The sequence below is a fragment of the Delphinus delphis genome, chromosome 1, assembly GCF_949987515.2.
Source record: "Delphinus delphis chromosome 1, mDelDel1.2, whole genome shotgun sequence".
Taxonomy (NCBI): domain Eukaryota; kingdom Metazoa; phylum Chordata; class Mammalia; order Artiodactyla; family Delphinidae; genus Delphinus; species Delphinus delphis.
In genome coordinates this window covers 147,059,502-147,081,504 of record NC_082683.1, presented here as the reverse complement: position 1 = coordinate 147,081,504, position 22,003 = coordinate 147,059,502, and the positions used below count along the sequence as shown (strand labels likewise).

The 22,003-nt window shown below is 53.0% G+C and overlaps 2 protein-coding genes across 3 annotated transcripts in view; one reads left to right on the top strand and one right to left on the bottom strand.

Moving 5' to 3' along the window:
- CAMK1G (calcium/calmodulin dependent protein kinase IG) overlaps positions 1-9,699 on the top strand; it is a 28,995-nt gene extending 19,296 nt beyond the window's left edge. Inside the window, exons 5-13 of the mRNA XM_060010079.1 lie at positions 1,605-1,743; positions 2,380-2,503; positions 3,851-3,926; positions 4,997-5,109; positions 5,865-5,943; positions 7,404-7,491; positions 7,728-8,152; positions 8,733-8,860; positions 8,995-9,699. Coding sequence (XP_059866062.1) covers positions 1,605-1,743; positions 2,380-2,503; positions 3,851-3,926; positions 4,997-5,109; positions 5,865-5,943; positions 7,404-7,491; positions 7,728-8,152; positions 8,733-8,823 — 1,135 coding nt within the window. The 3' untranslated portion in view covers positions 8,824-8,860; positions 8,995-9,699. The remainder of the gene's footprint in view (positions 1-1,604; positions 1,744-2,379; positions 2,504-3,850; positions 3,927-4,996; positions 5,110-5,864; positions 5,944-7,403; positions 7,492-7,727; positions 8,153-8,732; positions 8,861-8,994) is intronic.
- A 1,160-nt stretch (positions 9,700-10,859) lies between these two features.
- The window catches only part of LAMB3 (laminin subunit beta 3), a 46,424-nt gene continuing 35,280 nt past the window's right edge, over positions 10,860-22,003 (bottom strand). For both annotated transcript variants that reach the window (XM_060010061.1, XM_060010068.1), the window contains 9 exons: positions 21,068-21,228; positions 20,747-20,967; positions 20,267-20,464; positions 19,803-19,947; positions 15,932-16,139; positions 15,383-15,524; positions 14,830-15,006; positions 13,966-14,119; positions 10,860-11,367 (listed from right to left, as the gene is read on the bottom strand). In XM_060010061.1, coding sequence (XP_059866044.1) covers positions 11,231-11,367; positions 13,966-14,119; positions 14,830-15,006; positions 15,383-15,524; positions 15,932-16,139; positions 19,803-19,947; positions 20,267-20,464; positions 20,747-20,967; positions 21,068-21,228 — 1,543 coding nt within the window. In that variant the 3' untranslated portion in view covers positions 10,860-11,230. The remainder of the gene's footprint in view (positions 11,368-13,965; positions 14,120-14,829; positions 15,007-15,382; positions 15,525-15,931; positions 16,140-19,802; positions 19,948-20,266; positions 20,465-20,746; positions 20,968-21,067; positions 21,229-22,003) is intronic.

Genomic DNA, 22,003 nt, shown 5'->3' with positions numbered 1-22,003 from the left:
AAATTACTGTGAGAGTAGAAGCCACAGGTAGAGAGATATCAATTCAATAGAAAGAATGACTTTCTCAAAAGAGAGACACCCAGTGTTAACAATAAGCTGGTATTGTGCGTGTGCCCATGGGTAGGACAGAAATGGTACCTCATCAGAAAGGTGTCCATGTCACTGTCATATCCAAATAAGAGCTATGCCTGAGAGTGACTGCTATAGGGTGGGTCAGTGCTCCTGAAGGCTCAGCCTTAGGCTCAGAGATGCTTCTGTGTATAAAGTACACACTCACACTCACACACACATCACCCGACAATCTCAGCACAGCTGGATGCAATGTTTTTGACTGGTAGGTTAATTCCTCAGAAATTTTAATGAGCTGACTCAGGCTGTTCACTCCTGGGGTCACCTGAGGCCCAGTGAATGGTGGTAGCAAGCAGTAAAGGGAGTGAGCTTGGAGGGGCCCAGAGCAGCACTCACAAGTAAGCAGGGACCATGTGGCACCTTCATGAGGCCAAGTCAACAGAATTAGCACACAGTCATCCAGGTAGGAAGGTGGGCAGGTTTAGATGTCACCAAAGTATGTCAAGCCTCCTAGAGCACAAGCTCCAGGACCCAGAGCAGTCTGAGTCAGGAATTCATACCTGTGTACAAAGAGTATCTTTCTCATGGGCCCCTAGCTCCCATAGCAGAGCCCAGAGCTTCAGGACAGAAACAAAAGGAGTAGGATGGTGTGCATTTTGATTAGAGAAATGCTACTTCCTTATTGCTGCATGGTGCTCTCACGTGTGTATATTCACAACCAGTGTCACTTGCAGCAACTACAGGGAATCAGGTTGCATCATAATATATAGAAATAGTAAGAAAGTGACAAAAAATAAAACAGTCTGTCTTAGGAGGGAGTGAGTTCTCTGCCACTGATGTGTTCCAGTACTGTCTAGAAAACTTGGCAAAAATAGTGGAGAGAACGTTCAAGACATGGGGGTTGGACTTGACCTTAAAGCTCCTCTGAATCCTCAGATACCATACCATGTGAGCCTAAAAACACTATTACTATTAGAGTCACTATATGACTCTACCTCATAATTTCAGCTTTAGGTAGCTCAACTTTCCAAAATGAAGAAAGAAATCCTGGCATAAGCCCAGTTAGCCTCATCTGCACTTCTTTCTCTTTTCTACTTTGTCTGATTTCAGCTTCACCTCTCCCTTGCATCATGGCTTCCTGTGTCCTAGGCCAGGAAAGAAGGCAGCTAAGAAACGTGTCCACAGGAAGCAATTATTTTTTTTTTTTTGACGTATAGTTGATTTACAATGTTGTGTTAGTTGATTATTGGCTTCTTGCAAAACCCTAACCAGAGGCATTTTGCATTTAAAAAAAAACTTTTCAGGGAGAGGTCAATGGTTGACCCAAATAAATGACTCACTAGTGATATCATTCCAGGTATCCAAAGAATGTGTTCTGAGGTTGGAGTAGTTCTCCCTGCACCCCTCAAATCATAGTCTGTGGGTACTTGCCTGTTCCACCACAGCTGTGTCCCCAGGGCTACAGAACAAATGAATTCATGTCCCTTTGACCTGAAATAAGTACTGGATTCCTGCACTTGCCCCTGTGCCCACAGTGTTTCTGGTGGGGAGCTCTTTGACCGGATTCTGGAACGGGGTGTCTACACAGAGAAGGATGCCAGCCTGGTGATCCAGCAGGTGTTGTCAGCAGTGAAATACCTCCACGAGAATGGCATCGTCCACAGAGACTTAAAGGTGCCAAGGCGGGGCCCTCAATGGGAAACAGGGAATGACCCTTTAGGAAGCTACATGAGTCAGGGGAAGTCTAAGCTCTGTAAAATGAGAGGGCTAGACTAGCTCATCCCTCAGATTCTAAAACAAATCTTGGGTGACAACAATCATTGTTCATTTGCACCTCAGCCTTTTCCTGAACTTTTCACTAGGCCTCACCCTACTAGGTTACCAAAATAATCCATACATTTCTTGAATTTAGCCACAGTCAAATTTAATAAATACTTATTGAAAGTCAACATTGCAACAGACACCTACCAGACTTTAGAGAGATCAGAGAAAATAAACTAAGGGCTGGTTTCCTCAACAAGCAAAACAGTCTTAGGGTAGTTAGAGATGAGAAGAGGGAAGGGTTAGTACATTAATAGTTATAAAGCTAAGCAAAGTCAGGGCCAAAACCAAAACTCAAGGTGCTGGGTTAGAGGGGTTGAAGGTCCGGTAGGAAGAAGGAAGGAAGAATGGAGGGAGATTAGTCTGGCTTTGAAGTCAGAAGCACAGGATGCAGCTCCCTAAGAAATTTCCTTCCCTCAGGGGAAGGAAAGTGATGCTTGTTTCATGTGATTATATCGTGCATTACATGATATTTCTCTTCTCCCATAGCCTGAAAACCTGCTGTACCTCACCCCTGAGGAGAATTCTAAGATCATGATCACAGACTTTGGCCTCTCCAAGATGGAGCAGAATGGTGTCATGTCCACTGCCTGTGGGACCCCAGGCTACGTGGGTGAGTCTAGGAACAGAAGGGAGGTTGACCAGTTGGCTACACTCCACCACATGGATGTTATTCATGAAGAAGGATTGTTGTAAGGAGACAGGGTTCAATTTCAGGGGTGATCCTGGTAGTACAGTCACTTATGAGGTTTAGGGCCAGCCAATCCATCTGGACCCTCCTGCTCACAAATCCTACATCTTCAAAGGCATCCTACCCCTGAGCCTTCCCACTCCTCCTATCTATACTTTTGCTCTCACTTTTGCAGACAGACTCCCTGCCTTTATCTAGACCAGGGACAGAGAAAAGATCACAAACCCAGAGATCAGTAAATTGCTGAGAGGTTGGCCACTAGACCTCCTTCTACTTTCTCCCAGTCTGGAGAAGACCTCAGCCCCCCAACTGGTGGTATCCTGGAGGCACAGTGTTGTGTTTGAATCTGAGGAACTCAAATATGGGTCCCCAAATATACACCCAAGAAAATACCCTAGGAAACTGGCAGAAGTGGGGCCTCCTGCCTAACAGCCCTATAGGCTTCCAGGGCCCCCCAAAAGGTGAGAGCAGGCAGGGTACCAGGAGAGAGCATTCATGGGATCTAGGAGGGAGAAAGCCAAAACTCAGAGCGTCCACTACTGCCCCTTCCCTCTTAACCACTCATCACCTGATTGGGGCTGGGAGTGGGAAGAAGAACCCTGACTCAACAGAGGGAAGCTTCTCTCTCCCTAAAAGAGAGGTTGGTCACTTACCAGCACATATTGAGTCCATTGGATACAAATCCCTGGTATCTGGGATAAATGCAGCAGCAGCTCACTATTGCCTTAGAGCTCCCAATCAGGGGAAGACATGGCCCATTCCCTCATGGAGCTCTTGATCTGATGGGGTAGACTAAGCCCTGCCCTCAGAAGGTAACGGAGACTGATGGGACAGTTACTACTCAATGGAAGTCCTCAATTAATGGAACTTCTGCTTTCAGGGAGATCCCAATCTAGTGGGAGAGACAGCCTTTACCTTGCAGATTTTCCTGTCTGCAAGGAGACACAAGGTCCCTGTACTGGGTGGTCCCCCATCTGAGTGGGGAGATATAAGCCCTGCCTCCAGAGAGTACTCAGCCCTGGAGATCCCCAGTCTGATGGGGGAGTCATAGGCCCTGTCATGGGAACTTTCAGTCTGACAGAGGAAGATTTAGTCTGCTGGGAAAGACACAATCCCTGCCCTAGGGGAATTTTCAGTCTTAAAAAACAACACTATCCCAGGCGCTACCCTAGTCCTCTTCGCTAAGCTGCGTCCTGACACTTGTCCCTCACCCCTCAGCCTTCTCTCTTGCCCCTGCTCAGCTTTGACTCTGCCTTTGGTTTGCTGCAGCTCCGGAAGTGTTGGCCCAGAAACCCTACAGCAAGGCTGTGGATTGCTGGTCCATTGGAGTCATCACTTACATATTGTGAGTAGAAGCTGGCATTGGCTCAGTTCCTGAGGAATCTCAGAGCCTGCTCACCCTTTCTTCTCTCCTCCCCATCTCAGCTCCTTGAGTAACATCCACCTCCAAAGCACGTGCATGTACACACGCACGCACACACGCGCGCACACACACACACTTACGCACACAGCTCCAAAGGCTCTTGTCCTGATCTCCACCAGGTTATAAAAACAGAGCTCAGTGTGAACCCACCGTTCAGCCACATGGCACTCCCTCTTTAAGCACCCCACCCCCATTTACTGTATATAAATGCATTGAGTCCCACTCTGTGGAATGAGCAATAAATAGGGAGAAGCCAAGCTAAGCTTAGAAGCCAAGTGGGCAAAATGTTCACATCTCAGATTTGTCTCCTGGCAACGTCAGCCCAAGGCAAAATGATGGCCTGGATGAACTCGAACCCGGTCACTGCTCCTCTCCACACGTTCTCAGGCTCTCCCTTCCAGACCTGCTCACCGCCTCTTCCCCAGCACCCCTTCTCACCTATAGCAAACTCTGCTCTTAGGAAAATAACCTGTGATTAGTCATTTACTCCTTAGTGTGGATGCATTTCTCTATTTCCTCAGCTTATGTTGAATAATGCTTCTCGTCATTCATCTACTCAACAAATATTCACTGACTGTCTGCTCTGTGCCAATCAGTGGTTTAATTACTGAAGAATGGCGAACAAAGGAGCCTAAAAAAATCCCTCATGAAACTTACATTCAAGTGGACATTTCTACCATCCTTCTTAAAAATAGTTTATATATCATCTGAGAGTCAGGGGAAGTATGTGGAGAGGTGGTGAGGGTTTGGGGGATACAATGTTCAAAGAGGCCTTTCAGGGTGGCCTGTTCCAAGCTTTGACTCCTGCATAAACACTTGACAGAACCTGCATCATTCCTGAATCAGAGGCAGACCCATGTCCTGGTCACACTGCTGGTGGGGACCTTTATGTTGTCTGCCTGTGTATATAGTGGGAGGCTGGACAGAGGGGAGACGTTGGCCCAGGGAGGATGGGGTCGTTCAGCAGCATGTACCTTCCTATTCCACTGCAGGCTGTGTGGGTATCCCCCCTTCTATGAAGACACTGAGTCTAAGCTTTTTGAGAAAATCAAGGAGGGCTACTATGAGTTTGAGTCTCCGTTCTGGGATGACATTTCTGAGTCAGGTAAGACCAGCCAGTGTGAAGGACAAAATAACAGGCTCAAGGCAGAGGCTGCCAAGAGACAAGAGCTTAACAGAGGATGCCAGTCCTGGCTCTTGACGGTCCCTGGGGAATCTAACAGAACAGGCTCCAAGGAAAGTGGAGAAATCTTCATCTGGGTCAAAGGCCAAGTAAGTGATTCGCATCTCAGGTTAATGCTTTTGTTTTCCTGGAGGCAGAACAGCAGTATGTCTGGTAACAGTGGAGGAGGTGGTTCAGATGAGGGGCCAGGAGGGCAGAGCCAGGCACAAGGGAGTGTTCCAGGCAGGAGTGGCAAAAGCAAGGCCAAGTTTCGCCTTTCACGTATCAAGATCAGGCGTCTGCAATGTCTGTGTGTGGGAAGGTTATCAGTGTTTGTTGTTGGGTCCATTAAGTGGGGATCAGAGCTGGGATAAGCTAGCATTCACACGTGTACCCATGTGCGGTGCTGGCCCCTGACTGGTGCAAACGTGCACCCGCATGGCATCAGGCACGTTGGTGCCTCATGCCCAGAGATGTGCCTCCAGTGTTGGGTGGGTGACACGGCTGCATAGAGCCTTTCTGGTGGTTTGTGGTGGGTTGTTGTTAGGTGGTTTGGTTTTTCTCTCTTTCAAGACTCTTAAAATTGCCTCTTCGGAAGATGAGCTAAAGCTTTCAGTGCCACCCACCAGCCTGGAAGTGAATTTCCATCAGTCATGAAATCTGGTCCTTATCTGTTGTATCTTTGATTGCTCCCCCAGCCAAGGATTTTATTTGCCACTTGCTGGAGAAGGACCCAAATGAGCGGTACACCTGTGAGAAGGCCTTGAGGCACCCCTGGTGAGTGAGGAACGGGGGATGGGCTCTAGACCCTCACCTGTTGTTCCGCAAACACCATGCTGACTCGTTCACAGCATGTTTCCCTGGAGTCCGCTTGCCCTAGCTGTTTACTGTGTGACATCCAAAGGGCACATACCAGATCTAGCTAGAGAAGAAAATAGCATTTAAGTAAGTGGATTCTGACCCAATGGTGGCAGCTGGGTCGTCTAGTCAAGTTCAGGAGGCAGATACAGCTAGACAGGTAACTTTGCCCTGTCCTTAAGAGCATCATTTTACTCTGGGATCAAAGTCTGTTCCATGCAAGGTGCGCTGAGAACAATCACAAAGCAACCAATTGGTAAAGCAGGTAAATAAAGTCTTGAAACACTTCTTTTTTCATGCTACACCCCTGCTGGAAAATTTACAAGCTCCCCAACTGCCACCACAGCAAGCCTAGGTTTTCCCTAATCTGGCCTGACCCGTTACCTCCAACTGCATTTCTCAGGATTCCCAGCGTACCTTCTGTATTCCAGAAAGGCCTAATAGCTATATTGCTCTCCCTGCCCTCCCCCGCCTTCCAAACCAAGTTTTTCCCAAGTTACACCTTGGATCATACCATTCTCACCACATCGAATGCCCTGTAATCGATGTAGCATTCTTCAGGCTCCAGAGCAGTTTTTGTCCTTCTCTAAAGCCCTGCCTCCTGCAATCTGGACAGACCTCCCGTCTTTCCTTATCCATTACACAGCTCACCATGAATTACTCTAGTTCATGGCATGAAACAAGGCTTCAAACCTACACTGTAAGCCCCTAGCGATCAGGGTCACGTCTGTTACTTCTCTGGGTCCCTAAGTACCTAGAAAGTACTATGTACGTGGCAAGTGTCTGAGGGACACTTAGAGATGGATAAATAACAGGCTGAGGGGACAAGAAAAGGGCAGCCTGTATTGATTGGGTGGCTTTACTGAGGAAGGAGAAGGTGGGTTCTGAGCAAAGTTTTGAGCCAAAGGATGGTGACAGCCCAAACGCCCTCTGACATGGGGTGGGGGGATGGGGTCAGTAAACTCTTTTTCTATAAAGTGCCAGATAGGAAATATTTTAGGCTTTGCTGGCCGTATCGTCTCCATGGCAACCACTCAATCTGCCCGTTGCAGCTCGGAAGCAGCATAGCCCACAGCTGAATGAACGGGCGCGTCTGTGTCCCAGCAAGATCTTATTTACAAAAGCAGGCAATGAGTAGATTTGGCCCACAGGCTATAGGTTGCCCACCCAGCTCTAAAGCAAGTTTCTAAAGCATAGACCCCCTATGGCCTGCCCGGCGGAAAGAGGAGCCCTGCCTCCAGCCGCTTCATAGCTCCAGCTGCCCTTGTCCTGAGGCAGTCCACTCAGTTTACCCTGGACCTGCATGCCCAGCCCCCTGCCCAACCCCTGGCTGAGTCCCTGTAACCACCACTAGCCAGGGGTCCCCTCCACGTCCACAGGATTAACGGAAACACAGCTCTCCACCGGGACATCTACCCGTCAGTCAGCCTCCAGATCCAGAAGAACTTTGCCAAGAGCAAGTGGAGGGTGAGTGGTCCTCTCCAGGAGGCGGGCAGGCTGTCTAGGCCCTGGAGGCTGGGCTGGGGCAGCTGGGGGAGGGGCTTTCCTTGGAGACTCCCAGCAGACCCTGGAGTTCCCTGAGCCCTCTCTGAAATGAGAAGTGCACACATCGGTTTCAAGAGGTCCCAGGGCAAAGGGAAAGCTTAAGCCTTACGGCCCTCTGAGGATGGAGACAGCCAGAGACTGGTCTCGTATCTCCTCAGCAAGCCTTCAACGCAGCAGCCGTGGTCCACCACATGAGGAAGCTTCACATGAACCTGCACAGCCCAGGTGTCCGCCCGGAGGTGGAGCACGGGCCACCCGTCACTCAAGCGTCTGAAGCCTCAAGACCCAGCTCCCCTGAGTTCACCATCACCGAGGCACCAGCCCTGGACCAGAGTGTGGCCCTCCCTGCCCTGACCCGGCTGCCCTGCCAACACGGCCCCCAGCCCACCGCCCCTGGGGGCAAGTCCCTCAACTGCCTGATCCACGGCTCCCTCCGCATCAGCAGCAGCCTTGTGCCCATGCAGCAGGGGCCCCTGGCCGTCGGGCCCTGCGGTTGCTGCTCCAGCTGCCTGAGCGTCGGGACCAAAGGGAAGTCCTCCTACTGCTCTGAGCCCACGCTCCTCAAAAAGGCCAACAGAAAACAGTATGTATTTTCAGCCAAAGCCCAAGGCCTAGCCCTGCTCAGCCTGGGTCTGAAAGAACTCAGGCAATGGAGCTGAAAGAAATTGACCAAAGAGCCTCTCCCATTTGGGGGCAGCTCTGTAGGGTGGAAGTGCTCTGGATGCGGGGGGAGGAGGGGGTCAAGGGAAATGCCTCCAGTCCTGTCCACACCCCTCACCAGCTGTGTGGCCACTGTCTTTTCAATCCATATCTCTGTTTCTAGTTTGCTCATCTGTAAAATGGGTTGATTGGATCATACCTGCTCAGCCTGCCCCACAGAGGTACTGTCAAAGTTTAGTGAGGCAACAGGGATTATAAATGCCTGCAGAAAGCTGGGTAGATTTGAGTGGTGGGCGTTAGATTCCTTGAGTTTCCAGGGCCTCTGTGTTTTGCGGGGGGACATTGGGGGCTTGGTTATCTCATTCATCTTTTCTATAAAGGCTCGTACTTTCTGAACCTCATAAAGGGAGGGCTGAGTGGCAGCCACAGGCACAGAGAGTTATCCCGGCTCTCCTTCCTCCTCAAATACTCCACCATAGCCGGCCGCTCCATTTCCTTTCCAGGAACTTCAAATCGGAGGTCATGGTGCCAGTTAAAGCCAGCGGCAGCTCCCACTGCAGGGTGGGGCAGACTGGAGTCTGTCTCATTATGTGATCCCAGGGGCCTGTGTCTGTGTCACTACAATTTTCAGGTGAGGGAACTAGAGGGAGGAGGGCCAGGGCCGTGGGCTCAGGGGGAAATCGCAGTCACAGAGTCTCAGTGATGGGGTCCGAGGGGTACCAGAGGCGACAGCACCCCCCCACCCTGAACCCCCTTCTTCTGCAGGAGAGATAGCTATTCACCTCTTCTCTGCCTTTCCAAACCTGGAGTCTACGCTGCAGTGGGAAGAAGGGAGAGCAAGCCGAGCAAGGCCTGATCAGAAGCAGCAGACAGCTGCCACCTGGGACAGACCCTCACAGAAGGCCCAGGAGTGAGTCCCAAGCGTGGAGGCCTCACCGAAGCTGTAGGCGGGCGGAGCGGCACCCGAGGCTTCCAGGTCCCCCTGGCCTGCCTGCTCCGTGCCCCCAACCCTACGTGCCGTGGCTCTGCAGAGTGTCCGTAGATAGCGCTCACCCAGGTCTGTGTCGTTTGTCCTGAAAAGCTTAATGGGCTGGCCAAGCTGTGTCACCATCTCCGAGCAAAGCCATATGGAGCATCTATCCAGACTCCCCGCTCAGCACACCCTGGACCTTGCCTCTCCAGCCTCCGTCCTCGTAGCCAGAATGGGCTCGTTAATGGAGTGGCCTGCGCATCTGCATGAATGACAGGCAGCTTCGTGGTCTGCTTGTGAGCTCTCCAAGTTCAAATCCTAACTCCAGGATTAGCTCCAAACCTGGCCAGCCTACACCCAGCACTCTTCTCATCCACCTCTCTCCCTGCCCCCATCCAAAAGCAGGACCACACCCTCCAAGATGAAAAAGAAAGAAACCCAAGGCAAGGTACTGTCAGGAATTATTATCCTGGCCAGATGCCCTCTACACACACACTCAATTAAGTGAAAATTGGAAGCTGACTGTTCTTTCAGCGAGTAATTCAAATCCTGGCTCTGCTCCCCTCTCTCTCCCTGAAAATCAGACACATTGTTCTTGTCCCTTCCCAGTTTTCTGGTCTCCCGCTCCCTCCAGCTTCAGGCTCTGTGTTGTGCTGAATAAAATGAACATATTTTTTTCTATGAGGCTTCTTTTGGTTCTTCTCTAAGTCAGAAGCAGCTCAGGGGCTTCTGGGCCTCCTGGAGTGGAAAATGCACAGAGAGCTTGAGGTCAGGTAGGACCTAGCGATGGTAGGAGTGGTCGGGGGACACACAGTGGGCCAGGCACCTAGTGACATGAGCTACACGCATCAACTCATTTCCTTCTCAGAACAACCCCTTGGCAGAGGTGCCACCGGAACCCAGACAGTCCAGCCTGAGCAGCCATCCTCCTAATGCCTGTAATAGATGAACTTGGGTTTGAGGCCTAGCTCTGCCCTGCCTGCCACATCTGTGACCTTGGGGGAGTCACTGAACCTTTTGTGCCTTGGTTTCCTCACTTGGGGACAACAGTGCCACCTACATCATGAGATAATGCAGATGATGTATCTAGCATAGAGCTCAATAAGTAATTACTCTGATCAATAAAGACCAAGAAGTTCATGTAGATAAAATGCTAGCACAGCATCCGGGCCACAGTTAGCACACAAACGTTCGTGCCATTTCCGTATTTTCAGCACACACACTCACACACACACACACACACACACACACACACATCCATTTACAGCTTCTTTCTGAGATCTCTAGAGACACAGGGTCTGGTCTTAGTTCTGCCTCAAGGAGCTGTGTGATTTTGAACAGCTTGCTTCCTGTCTCTGGATTTCTACATTTTCTTCTGTAAACGAGAAACTGTATAGTTGTTCAGAGGTGAAAACGCCTCCTCTGGTCGCTCAAGTATAGAATCCATCAGTTGCTGGAGCAAAGGGGCCCCGTCTCCCTAAGTCTGGGTGATGAGTCGCTAGACTGAGCAGAGTGGGGGCAGCCTATTCTTCACCCACCACCAGGCCTCGGGCTTGAGCAGAGGAGTACCCAGGAACCCCAGATGGGAGACAGAAACAAATGAGAAATGTTTACTTCACAGGGAGACAGACTATTTCCCCTCTTTGAAACTCCAGGCTCCTTTCTATAGATTTTTATTGGGTTTTTCACTTGTACATCATTTTTAGTTATGTTTCTGTGTTGGTCCAGGATTCAGCCAAAACAGAGAATGAAGGGCAAGGACACTGCCCAGCCAAGCGCCCTCCACTTGAGAGCTCCTGGTTACAATGATGTGGCCCGCCTCCACCATGTCTGTCCCTCAGCGGTAGTTGTCCCATCAGCCCAGGCTCAGCTGCAGCCCAGGGTGATCCTAACAACTGCACACCAGGGTGTTCCAGGCTGTGCTTTAGGTTGCATAAAACTTTTCCTGCAGCTGGACAGTATTCCAAGCCAGCCTGGCCCCCAGAAGCAAAGAGGGCAGATGAGCAGGGCCACAGGCTGGACGCTGGCGCATCACTTGCAGGTGGCGTAGTAGAGCACGCGCCCATTGATGTGGTTCCGGATCTGCTCCACGTGCTTCTCCAGCCCCGTCAGATCTGCCGAGCGAAGCGTGATGGCCTGGCTCCCCCGAAGCAGCTCCGACTCCATGTCTGAGGGCAGATGGAACACCAGGGGGAGGAAGACGGGCTGGTGAGACACCTGAAGACTCCCAACCCTTCCTTCTCCCACCCACCTGGACGCAGCATCTGCGGGAGAAATCACCTCCACCTTGAGGGAGTCTGGCCCCTAAGGCAGCTCTCTCCAGCCTCAGGCCTCTCCAGCCCCCATCCCACTCTTAGAGAAACATGGCAGGGGCCAGACCCAGGAAGCCCTTACCCCAAGGATCCTCTGCCCCTACTCTTCTCCTCTGCTCTAGGCAGAGTTGTCCCAGGCTGACGAGGGAGGCCACTGGCACCAAGATAAGAAACCCGCTATGTTGGACCCAGACAGCTGCCATCCCACCAATGATTCCTTAGGTGGGCACCAGGGCAAAAGAGCTGGGTGACCAGAATTCCTCCCCATTGTCTCTCCCCAAAAATGCCACTCCAGGTAAATCTAGTCCTCCCCCTTCAGTCCATTCCACACACCACCACCAGATTATGTGTGGAGGATATGAAGGACTCCAAAGTGATCAAGTCCAGCCTGTCCCCCCTGTCATCCTAGGCAGGAGCCCCCTGTACCACATTCATGAGAGCTGGTACCCAGCCTCAGCCTGAACTTTCCAGGAACAGGGCCAGGGGGCACTGTCTCACAAGGCTCCAACTTCAGGCAGTTCTGCTTGTTAAAAAGTCTTCTCGTTAAGCCAGAATCTGAGCACATCTCGCTGCCACCCAATTGTCCCAGGTCTGTCTCCTGGGGTGTCGGAATCTATTCTTTCTGTTTCCTACATGGCAGTCCTTCACATGTCTGAGGCCCCATCTTCCCCAGATGAAACCGCCCTAGCTCCTTCATCCACTCCCCATCTGATATAATCACCAGGCCTTCCCTACATCCCAACCCTGGCCACCCTCCCTCTCAAGTGTGTGGGTTCATCAATATCCCTTTTGAAGCTGTAGTAGCCTCCATTGAACTCGATCTCACCTGGGAGATCAGCAGAGTGTAACAGGGTTATCAACAGACTGACATTCAGCCAGTGGGTACCCACATGGACCTATGGGTTAATAAAACACTGAAATTTTTACAGCTGCTGTTCTATTCCCCGACCCCCATCCCCAAAGGCTCCTTAAGCAGGCTCCTCCCCAAAACCCTGCAATTAAAGGTAAATTCCTGCAAGCAGGTAAATGCTTGCTCCAATGCTACAACCTGAGCCTTTCTGGCTGGTAAGTGCAGGACACACCAGTTACTAAATATTTTTAATATCATCCTTGAGCCATTACTCCCTTTGTCTTGGCTGCTTTGAATTTTTTAGCTCTTTTGGCAGGAGCAAAGGCACTTCTGACTTATATCAAGCTTACAGTTACTCAAAACTCTTGGGTCTTTTTCGGGTGAGTAACAACTCATATGTGTTTATCACTAACCAGTTATAACGTGTTTAGCTACATTATCCACTGAGAAGCCAGACCTCACCTGAGCTATACTTGTGAGTTTAGGTCCAAACAAGGCCAGAGTGAGAGGGAATTTTTCTCCTTACTTAATTTTATCCTGTTAGTTTCAGCCCATCCTTTTAGACTTCTGAGACTGCCTTAGAATGCTGGTTCTGTTATCTAGTGCATTAACTACCTGTCATCCTCAGATCTGATGAGCAAATTCTTTATCTTCATACAAGACACGGATGGACAGGGCCAGGGCGTGCACTGACCCAGCCCTGGACTCCTCCATCTAGGTCAGCTCCTCTCGCCTCCCCCTTCAGTTGTGGCCGGCCACAGCCACTGTCAACTTGCCAGCCCGCCTTTCTCCATAGTGTCCATCTAGCTAGCCAAACAGATTTTTGTCCAAAGCTTTCTCTAAAATTCAAAGAGGCTCTGGTTTTGTCATTCACAGAGCAGTGACCCCATCATCACATCTCAGAGACTGAGCCTGAAAATCTCTGTTCTCCTTTCCGAGGAACCTCAGAACCCTTTCGAAAGCTTCTTTCATTATGGCTTGCCATATTCAAAACCCTTGGATGGTTTCCTACTGCCTCCAGGGCTGAGTCTACCCACCTCCTCCTGGCATCAGGGCCGGCCACGTGGACCAGCCACACTGGCTCCGTGCTACTTCTCTCCCACCTGTTCTCTCCTCATCAACCCTCCTCTCCAGTTGGGTGATCCCGCCTCCATCCTCAGAATATGTCTTGATGTCCCTTCTCCTCCTCACAGCCTCTTCCAGGCTTATACATCTTCCCAGGCCCACCTCAAATCTTATCTTTTTTGAACATTACCTTCCCTGAACATTTCTCTCTGATGTTATTTATCCTCTGAGCCCCTAGAGCTTCTATTATTCGGGCTTTTATCACAGTCCTCTTTGTGCTATTAAATAGTTTCATGAAGCTGGTGGCCAATAGGAAAAAATGGATTGCGAGCCTCTTGAGGGCAGGCCTAGTCTTTGTGAACATGTCCACATGCCTCAAAGCCACATTATATGCCTTGTACTTACTAGGTGCTCAGGAAATCCCTATTGATCTCACTGCCTTAGCACTGCTAGTTCCAAACATTAGGCCTCAGAAACGCTGGGTTGGGAGCAGCCTTCAGGGATGCCCTGAAGTCCAAGCCCCTGGACCACTCCCTCACCTTTCATCTTGTCCATCATCTCCATGGTTTCCCCAAACAGTTCCTCCGCCTCCATCTTGATGCTTAAGATCCGGCTGCCCTGTTTTCCCAGCGTGGGGCTCCGACCCAGCCGGTCCTTCAACTCAGCATACTTTTGCTTTATTCTCTCAAATCCCTGAAAAAGGAAGAACAGTCTCCACATCATCATCATCCCAAGTCCTAAAGACCTTTGGCTAAAGGACCTGATGTAACCCAAATCAGCACACAGAGATGAGGTGCCTCCTAATATCCCCAATGGGCTGATTCTGCCCATAAAAGCCCCTGGGCCACAAGCCATACCTTAACTTCTGTATTTCCCCTCCCTTCATCTACAGTGCCAGCACAGGGCCAGGTACACAGTCGTCACTTAGTAGTATGCTTGGCAGTTTGGCCATTGTACCGGGACCACCGGGACCCTGGAGACACTGAAACTGGCTCTTCGACCTTCTCTCTGACCTAATTCTGACAGTGATGGGGCTCAGGTTGGGCTAAATCAAGAGTTTCTGTCTGGGCTGGATAACCTTGACAGGGGACAAGCTCTGGATCAGGTGTCAAGAAACCTCCTTTGTAGATGAGCTTTAGGTCTGGACAGAGTCACCACTTCATCTGTGAGAGGAGAGGGATCGGACTGGCTGTTTCCAGCATCCCTGAACCAGCTCCACCAAAGGCATCCAGAGGGAGAATTCAGGTGCCTGGCCAGGTGCGCCTTAATCCTGAAGCCCCCACTGGATATTTCAGAATAACTGGTACTCGAAGTGCTTTGGAGCCCAATGGTCTTATGAAGTGTACAGAGTCCTGTCCTGCTCCCACCGGCCATGCTTGCTTCTAACTCTGCCCTCTAGGTACCTCCTGGGCATTCAGTGCCTGCTTGCTGGCCTCCTCTGCCAGCTGCTGGGCCTGGGCGGCCTGTGCCCGCTTCTGCCTGGCCCGGCGGCCGAGCTCCTCCATCCGTGCTTGGAAGCCACCCAGCTGCTCCATCAGGCTGGTCACCAGTCTTTCCGCTGGCCCCAGCACCTGCTGAACCTTTGTGGAAAAAGAGACCCGGAGTTTGGGGTGGGTCTCATAGGCAGTGACCTTCATTCTTCTCTCCTCCAACTCATCAGGCCACAAAAACTCTCTACAAGCAGGACATCACTATCGCCACCATCCCAATCCTCTATCTGCCCCCGGCATCCAGGCCTCCCAGTTCTCCAGCTCAGCTGACCAACCCCACCCACTCCTGCAGCAGCCACGAGAGCAGAAAACCAAAGGCTCGAAGCCAGGCTCAAGCCTCATAGGCTCCCTTCTTCAGGGCCCCAGCTCAGTTTCCACCCGGGTCACTTCCTGGCATCTTCTATGCCTTGCGCCTGAATCTGAATGTTCATTCCCACAAGTGGGGGAAGGAAGCCATAATGCCTACCTCAGCAACCCTGTCTTGGATAAGCTGAAGGGAGCGGCGGGTGCCTTGCATGGTGTCCTGGGCCTCCTGCAGTGCCAGCGTGCCCTGTCGCAGGTTCCCCAGCACATCCTCCACCTGGCCCTCCACTGTGTGGGCTCGGCTCCTGGGGCCGGGGGAATGGAAGAGGGGGGAGGGTGGAATGGGTGCACAGTGAATGAAGAGATGTGGGATCCAACTCACTCCCCAGTCCAGAGAATATCATTTCCAGCCAAGATAAGAAGGCAAGTATTAACTCAGTAGCTTTTCCACCCCAGGACCTCACCAAGCAGGTTGTCTGAGGCAGCCTCTGGGGACGGTTTCCAATAAGGAAGACGGGGCTGTGCCGAATAAAGTTTCGGCTGGATGCTGTATATCACGTCACCATCCCCCACCACAGTAAGCGCCTCCTCCTGTCTCCCAGCCCTCGGCACCCCTCTGACTCGCAGACGTTCCTCTCTTGCTTCCAGCAACAGAGTTGAGGGGCAAAACCCCAGCCCGATCCTGGGAGAAGTTCAGGGCCCAGGGCCACACCTGGCCTGCTCAGCCTCCGCCTGGAGCCTGCGAGCCCGAGCGATGTCCTGCTTGGTCTGAGAAAGCACCAGGTCCACGTTGGGGAGCCTGGCTGCGATGGCCTGGATCTCATTCATCTTCCGCAGGACAGTGGCAGAGTCTGTGGGCAGCCACAGGGCCAGCACGGCCTCACTGACCTCCTGGATGGTGGCTATGTCAGTGTCAGGGTCTGGAAGACAAACCAACCATTGGAATGGGGGAGCTCAGCCACCTCCCCAAAGATCAGAGGCCTCTCCAGGCTGACAACACCCGTGGGCAGCACCTCCATGCCATCTCTGCCCGGGCTGCCCAAAGAGCTGCGGCTCCCTCCCAGGCACACTCAGGCGCCCTGCTCTGAGGATTTCCGGGCTCGCTGCCGCGGGAGGATGGCTGTCGGCACAGCTGTGGCAACTAAGTGGCACCACAGGAAGCTGCAGGCTGGGGAGAAGGAGGTGGTACCAGGCAGCTGGTACTGAACAATGCCTGGAGCACAGATATAATCAGCCCTGAAGTGGGGAGACCAGCCAGGGACTGGAACTGCTTCCTTGGCAATAAGAACCCTTCCACGTGCCCCTCCTCTGGGGCAGAGTGCTCGCTTTTGCAAAGGCAGATCAAGATGACCTGGGCTTTGCTCACATGTCACCTTCTGAGAGGGGCCAGCCCAGGCCATCCAATCTAGGATCGCAACCTCTACCCTCTGCCAACACTCCTTACCCTCCTTCTCAGCTTTATCTTCTTCCCTAACATTTATCGCCACCCACGTGCTGGACGCTTAACTCATTTATTGGGTTTTCTGTCATTTCCCCACTAGAATGTAAACGACGTGAGGACGGGGACTGGCTTTCCACAGCTATAGCCCAGCCCCTAGCACAGTGCATGGCGCTTGGAGGCACTCTGTTTGTACATTCAGTGAATGATTGAAGGGGCTCCAGTCTCAGGCCTCCTCTTTACTATTCAAGCAAACTGGGACAAGTCAACTGGCTTCGTTGAGCTCAGTTTCCTGATCTGTGAAATGGGAATCACGATGCCCAACCTCAAGGGATGATATGAAAAAATCAATTTAGCAGGAATTTCACAATCCAACTCTGGGTCAGAGAGTAAGGTCAGAAGTACAGAGATGGCATCTCCTCCCCATGGTCACTTTTACAGATTCCACTGGTACTGACATGGTAGGGAAGGGGGCACCCGCCCACGCAGATAGTTTGCCCTAGAACTTAACTCCTCTGGGGCCCACCCAGCCTTACTCTGCAGTCAAAGGTTTCCTCACCAGCTGGCTACAGAGGTCCTAGACCCAGTCCCCTCCTCATGCCAGGTGGAAGGACATTCCTGGAAGGTGGAAACCATGCCTCTTTATTGCTATGTCCTTTTGGGGCCAGGGCAGCACACTGCAGGAGCTCAAGGCATAATTGTGGCTGAGTTTAATGAAGTGGGCTTTTCCCCAATTACGAGCTTTCACAGGGACCTCCCCATAGAGACCGCCAACCTCTCACCAGAGTCCTACTCTCAACGCAGCTTATATGTGCCTTCCCTAGAAAGACTCTTACGGCAAGCACACCCTCACCTAGCGCCTGCCCTTCCTTTGTTCTGCCTCACTTCAGCTGCACCCGTGGGCTTGGTCTGAGTTACATTCAGTTTCATGGGTTTCTGAGTCTCAGGGTGGGCTCAGCAAACACTCACTGCTCCGAGCTGCAGGATGTGGGGAGCTGAGACTGCAGGTCAGATTGGCCTTGGGCCTTGCCCTCATGGAGCTTGAAATCTAGTGGGGCAAGGAAGCACAACCCTGAGTGACGGGGGTAAGCTCAGGGTGCTAGGACGGCTGTTACAGGGGCTCCTGACCCAGTCTGACAGGTCCAGGAAAGCTTCCTGGAGAATGAGATACCCAGGGGATCCTTAGAGGGTGTGTAGGAATTAGCCAGGTCGGGAGGGGTGGGGCAGGGCAGGGGAGACAATGCAGGGAGAGGACAAACATTAGAGAAGGCAAAGAAGCAAGGTGGGTGGTGGGGCGCTGGGAGGTGGTCCATCTCATAACGCAATAATCTAGAGTGTGGACTCCGGAGTGAGGTGAACCCTACCCGTACTCCCTCCAAGCTGGATGCTTCTAGGCAGGTTTCTTAACCTCCCTGTATCTGGAGTCCTCACATGCAAAGTGGTAGGCAGTCGGGATTAAATAATGTGAAGCACTTAGAACAGTGCCCAGCACTTAGTGAGAACTCAGGAAACCTGACCTATTATCTTTGTCACTTCCTCTGATGACCTGAGAAAGATGGTGTCCCCTCCCTCCTCCACTGGCCTTCCAGTCTCCCGCCCTCGCTGTGACCCTGCGCGCCCACAGCAGCTGGTACCCATGCTTCCTGCAGCGGGACTCTGGACCTTAGAATACACAGCCATGGAGACTGTAAGAATTGTCCCAGGTCCCTCCCAGGGGCCAGGCCTCTCTCAGGCCCTGCTCCTTCTCTCTGCCCCTCATCCTGTCCAAGGACTCAACCTGAGATACAAGACACAAACTGAGGGGACAGCAGGGACCCCGCAGCCCGGCCACTCCCTGCCCATTCATGGGAGCCCAGACTGCACCCCAAGGACAGGCTTCCTATCCCACCACCCCCTAGCTGGGGTTGATGCAGGATGGGGGGCCACCTAGCCTGCCTTACGCAGCTTCACTCAGGGAAGGTCTTCCTTATTTGTGAGTCCCATCCCCAAACTCTGGCCTGTCCCTGCTTCTCTCCAACCCGCCACCTGCACCCCAGAGGGGGCTCTGGCCTCTTGAAGCAGAAGCACAGCAATAGTAGCAGGAAGAACGACTGTCATTACACCAGGCCGTCAGCTCCTGTTAACTGGGCTCCCAGCCAAGCACATTCCCTGGCAGGGACCAGAAATTTAATAATATCAGTTCATACTCCTAGGGCATCTTTAATTTGTCAAAACACATTTTATTTCGTTGCTTGACACCCGGAGTAAACTTGTAAAATACTATCACCCCCGTTGGCAGAAGCGAAAAGATGAGGCAAAGAGGAAAACAACTTGCCCAAAGTCCCACAGATTCCCTGAGTCCTGTCCAGGGACCTTCCCACTCCCCAGGTGGCAAGGGAGGAGATCGGGTTCACTTATTCAATCAATCAACATTGGGTGCTTTTCTGGGCCTGGACTTAGGCTAAGTGCCAGGGACACAGTGAATAAGACAGACGGCCATCCCTGCCCTCTCGGAGTTTAGAGTCCAGTTGGGAGACAAACATTACACTTGTAGACAGGTGAGCTCAACAGCCACAGGCTCGGAGTACAGCAGTGAAGGTCAGACTCCGGAGGGGAATATGGGGGAGGGGGATGACCAGAGTGGGTGGTCAGAAAAGGCCCCCCGAGGGAGATATTTAAACTCAGACCTGGAGGGCAAGAATCAGCAGCCTTAGAGAGAGCATCCCAGGCAGAGGAACAGCAAGAGCCTCCGAGGCTGGCAAGAGCCTGGCCTGTTCAAAGACGGTTTGTGAGCAAAGTAGAGAGGATACAGGCCATACCCAGGAGGTAACAGAGGCCATGGTAAGGAGCTGAGAGCTTATCCCAAGAGCAAGGGAAAGCCAGTGAAGGATTTTAGGCATGAGTGGGATGTGACCCCGCTTACACATTTTTCAAAGATGTTTCAGACTGTTCTGCTGAGAACGGGCTATGAGGGGGCAGGAAGGAGGTGGGGGGTCACCTAGAGGCCCTGCAGCCATCCAGGTGAGTGATGGGGGCTGGTCCAGGGGGCATGGAGACCAGGGAAGGAAGTAGCTGACTGACAAGTGAGATGAGGGACAGGGAATGGGGCACTGAGGACAGGCGGAAGTCGAAACATCAGCCCGGGGAAAGGTGAAGACCAGCTCACCTGAGAGGAAGTCCCGGACCTGCTGAATGAGGAGCCGCGTGCGTGTGACGTCTTCCTCCATCTGGGCGCGGCTGGTGCTCACCTGCACCTCCAGGCTCTGAGCATCTGACTGCACCTGCAAGGTGGCTTCCTCGGCTGCCCTGATCTGCTGACACACGCTATGCGTCAGCAGTGGTTAAAGCCCCAAGAGGGCCTCTCGGCAGTCCCCGAGGATTCTGGCGGCACCTGCTACCCAAGATCTCCCTAGGAAACTTCTGTAACTAGCTCAGTTTGGCCCCAGAAGAGATGATGTAGAAACACTGGCCTCAAACTCTCTCTCTCACTTGCTGTAGGGCCACGGGAAAGTCACCCGACATCTCTGGGCTTTCGACTCCTGGCTGCAGAATGGGAGCTCTGACTCGCTTAGGGGCTCTGTCCCCTCTGCCTCCTCCACCACGGGCCCACCCCACCTCAGCCACACCTACCATCTGCCTGGTCTGCTGGAGCTGGGCGTTGAAGCCCCGCAGCTGCTTGGCCACCTGCCCTGCCGTCCGGAAGGCCCCACCTGCCCTGGGGAGAGCACCCCTGCAGTGGGAGCCACAGGCCGTGCCGTTGTCTCGGGGACACAGCTCCCCAGGGCATGCTCCCGGGGTGCAAGCCATCTCCCTGGGGCCCCCACAGAGCTGTGGAGAGATGGGGGGGCATCAGAGGGGGTCCCCAAGCCTCCTCAGTGATCACTCCCCTCCCACACCTGGGAAACAAGCAGCCAGACATCTCCACGGCAACTTGGGCACCAGAAACGTGTTTCCTTGGTAACTGCTGAACACACTATGCGAGGTCAAGGGTCGGGATGGGGGGGGTGTGGGAGGTCCACGTGGCCCCAGGGGGGAATGCGGAGCAACAGTCGGTGAGTGACAAGCTGGGGCGGGGGGCCTCTGGAAGTGGGGCTCCATGACAGGAGTCACCTTGTTGGCGGCGGGTGTCAGATCAGGCAAGGAAGCCATCTGCAGCCTCAGGGCCGCGAGCTGGGGGCCGCCGGCCCCTCCTGCTCCTCCCAGCTGCTGCTCCAGCCTCTCCGCCTCTCTCCGGCTGTCCCTGAGCTGCAGCAGCCAGCGGGAGCTATCCGCGACCTGCTGAGCAGCCTGGGATGACCGCTGGTGGGCCGCGGTCAGCATCCGGAAGGCTCCTGTGGGAAGAAGAGAGGGGACCAAGCTGGCCCTGGACCCGGAGGCCTGGAGACGGGGATGAAGCCTGGCCCGGTGTGGCATCTGTGTGCCCCTCCTCACCTGAAGGATCGGCACTGCTTATTTTTTCAAACTGCTCCCTCTTGCTCTGATACATAACGAGGAGGCGATTGAAGCTTCTGTCCAGATTCTCCAGGTCTCCCGAGAGGGACAAGGTCTCCTCCTCTAGGGGCAGATCCACCTGCAGGCCGTGGAGAGTCTGCCTGAAGTGGGAGAGAAGCTTCCACTAAAATACAGGAAGGGGGCTTCCTCCCTAGAGCCAGCCATCCCCTCGGAGAAATCGCTACTGAGTCAGCAAAAAGAGACGCCGTCAGTAAAAGCCACAGAAGGGAGCCTCCGCAGGCTGGAGAGGATCCTGCTGGGCAAAAGCTAGCACAACCTCCCTCCACCCCTATGCGGGCAGATCCCTCCTTGGCGTGTGTGACCCTAACAGTCCCCGCTTTCCTCCGCCTCCCAACGTCGGCTTCCACGAGGAGCATCCCCCGAGCCCCTCCTCCTCCTCTGCTGCCTACAGGCCGACATCAGCCACCACCTGTACCCCAGGCTCCCGAGTCTCTCTTCTGCAGCCCACACCTCCCCACAGAGCTCCCGTAGCTGCAACCCACTGGTGGTCTCCACCTGAAGGGGGTCACCTGCCCTGACCCACTAGGGCTGAGCTTCCAGACGTTCCTCCCTCCCAGGGCCTTTGCAGCTCCACCCACCACCATTCCCTCCACCAGCCTCGCGTACTCCATGGCCGGGCTTTGCTCAGCACGGACCGTCCTTCTGGAAAGCCCCACCAGGCCTGCACACCCAACCCACCAACTGCCTGCGGACTCCCTACTCAGTGCTGAGACCAAGGTCGATGGCACACCTAGATGGCTCATGCCCTCACAGTCAGCAAGTGCTCAGGGAAAGCAAACTCATAAAAACTTCAGAAGGAAACCTCACTGAGAAGGCACCTCGGCTGGTGGGAGGAGACCGTGGGTGGGACTGCTC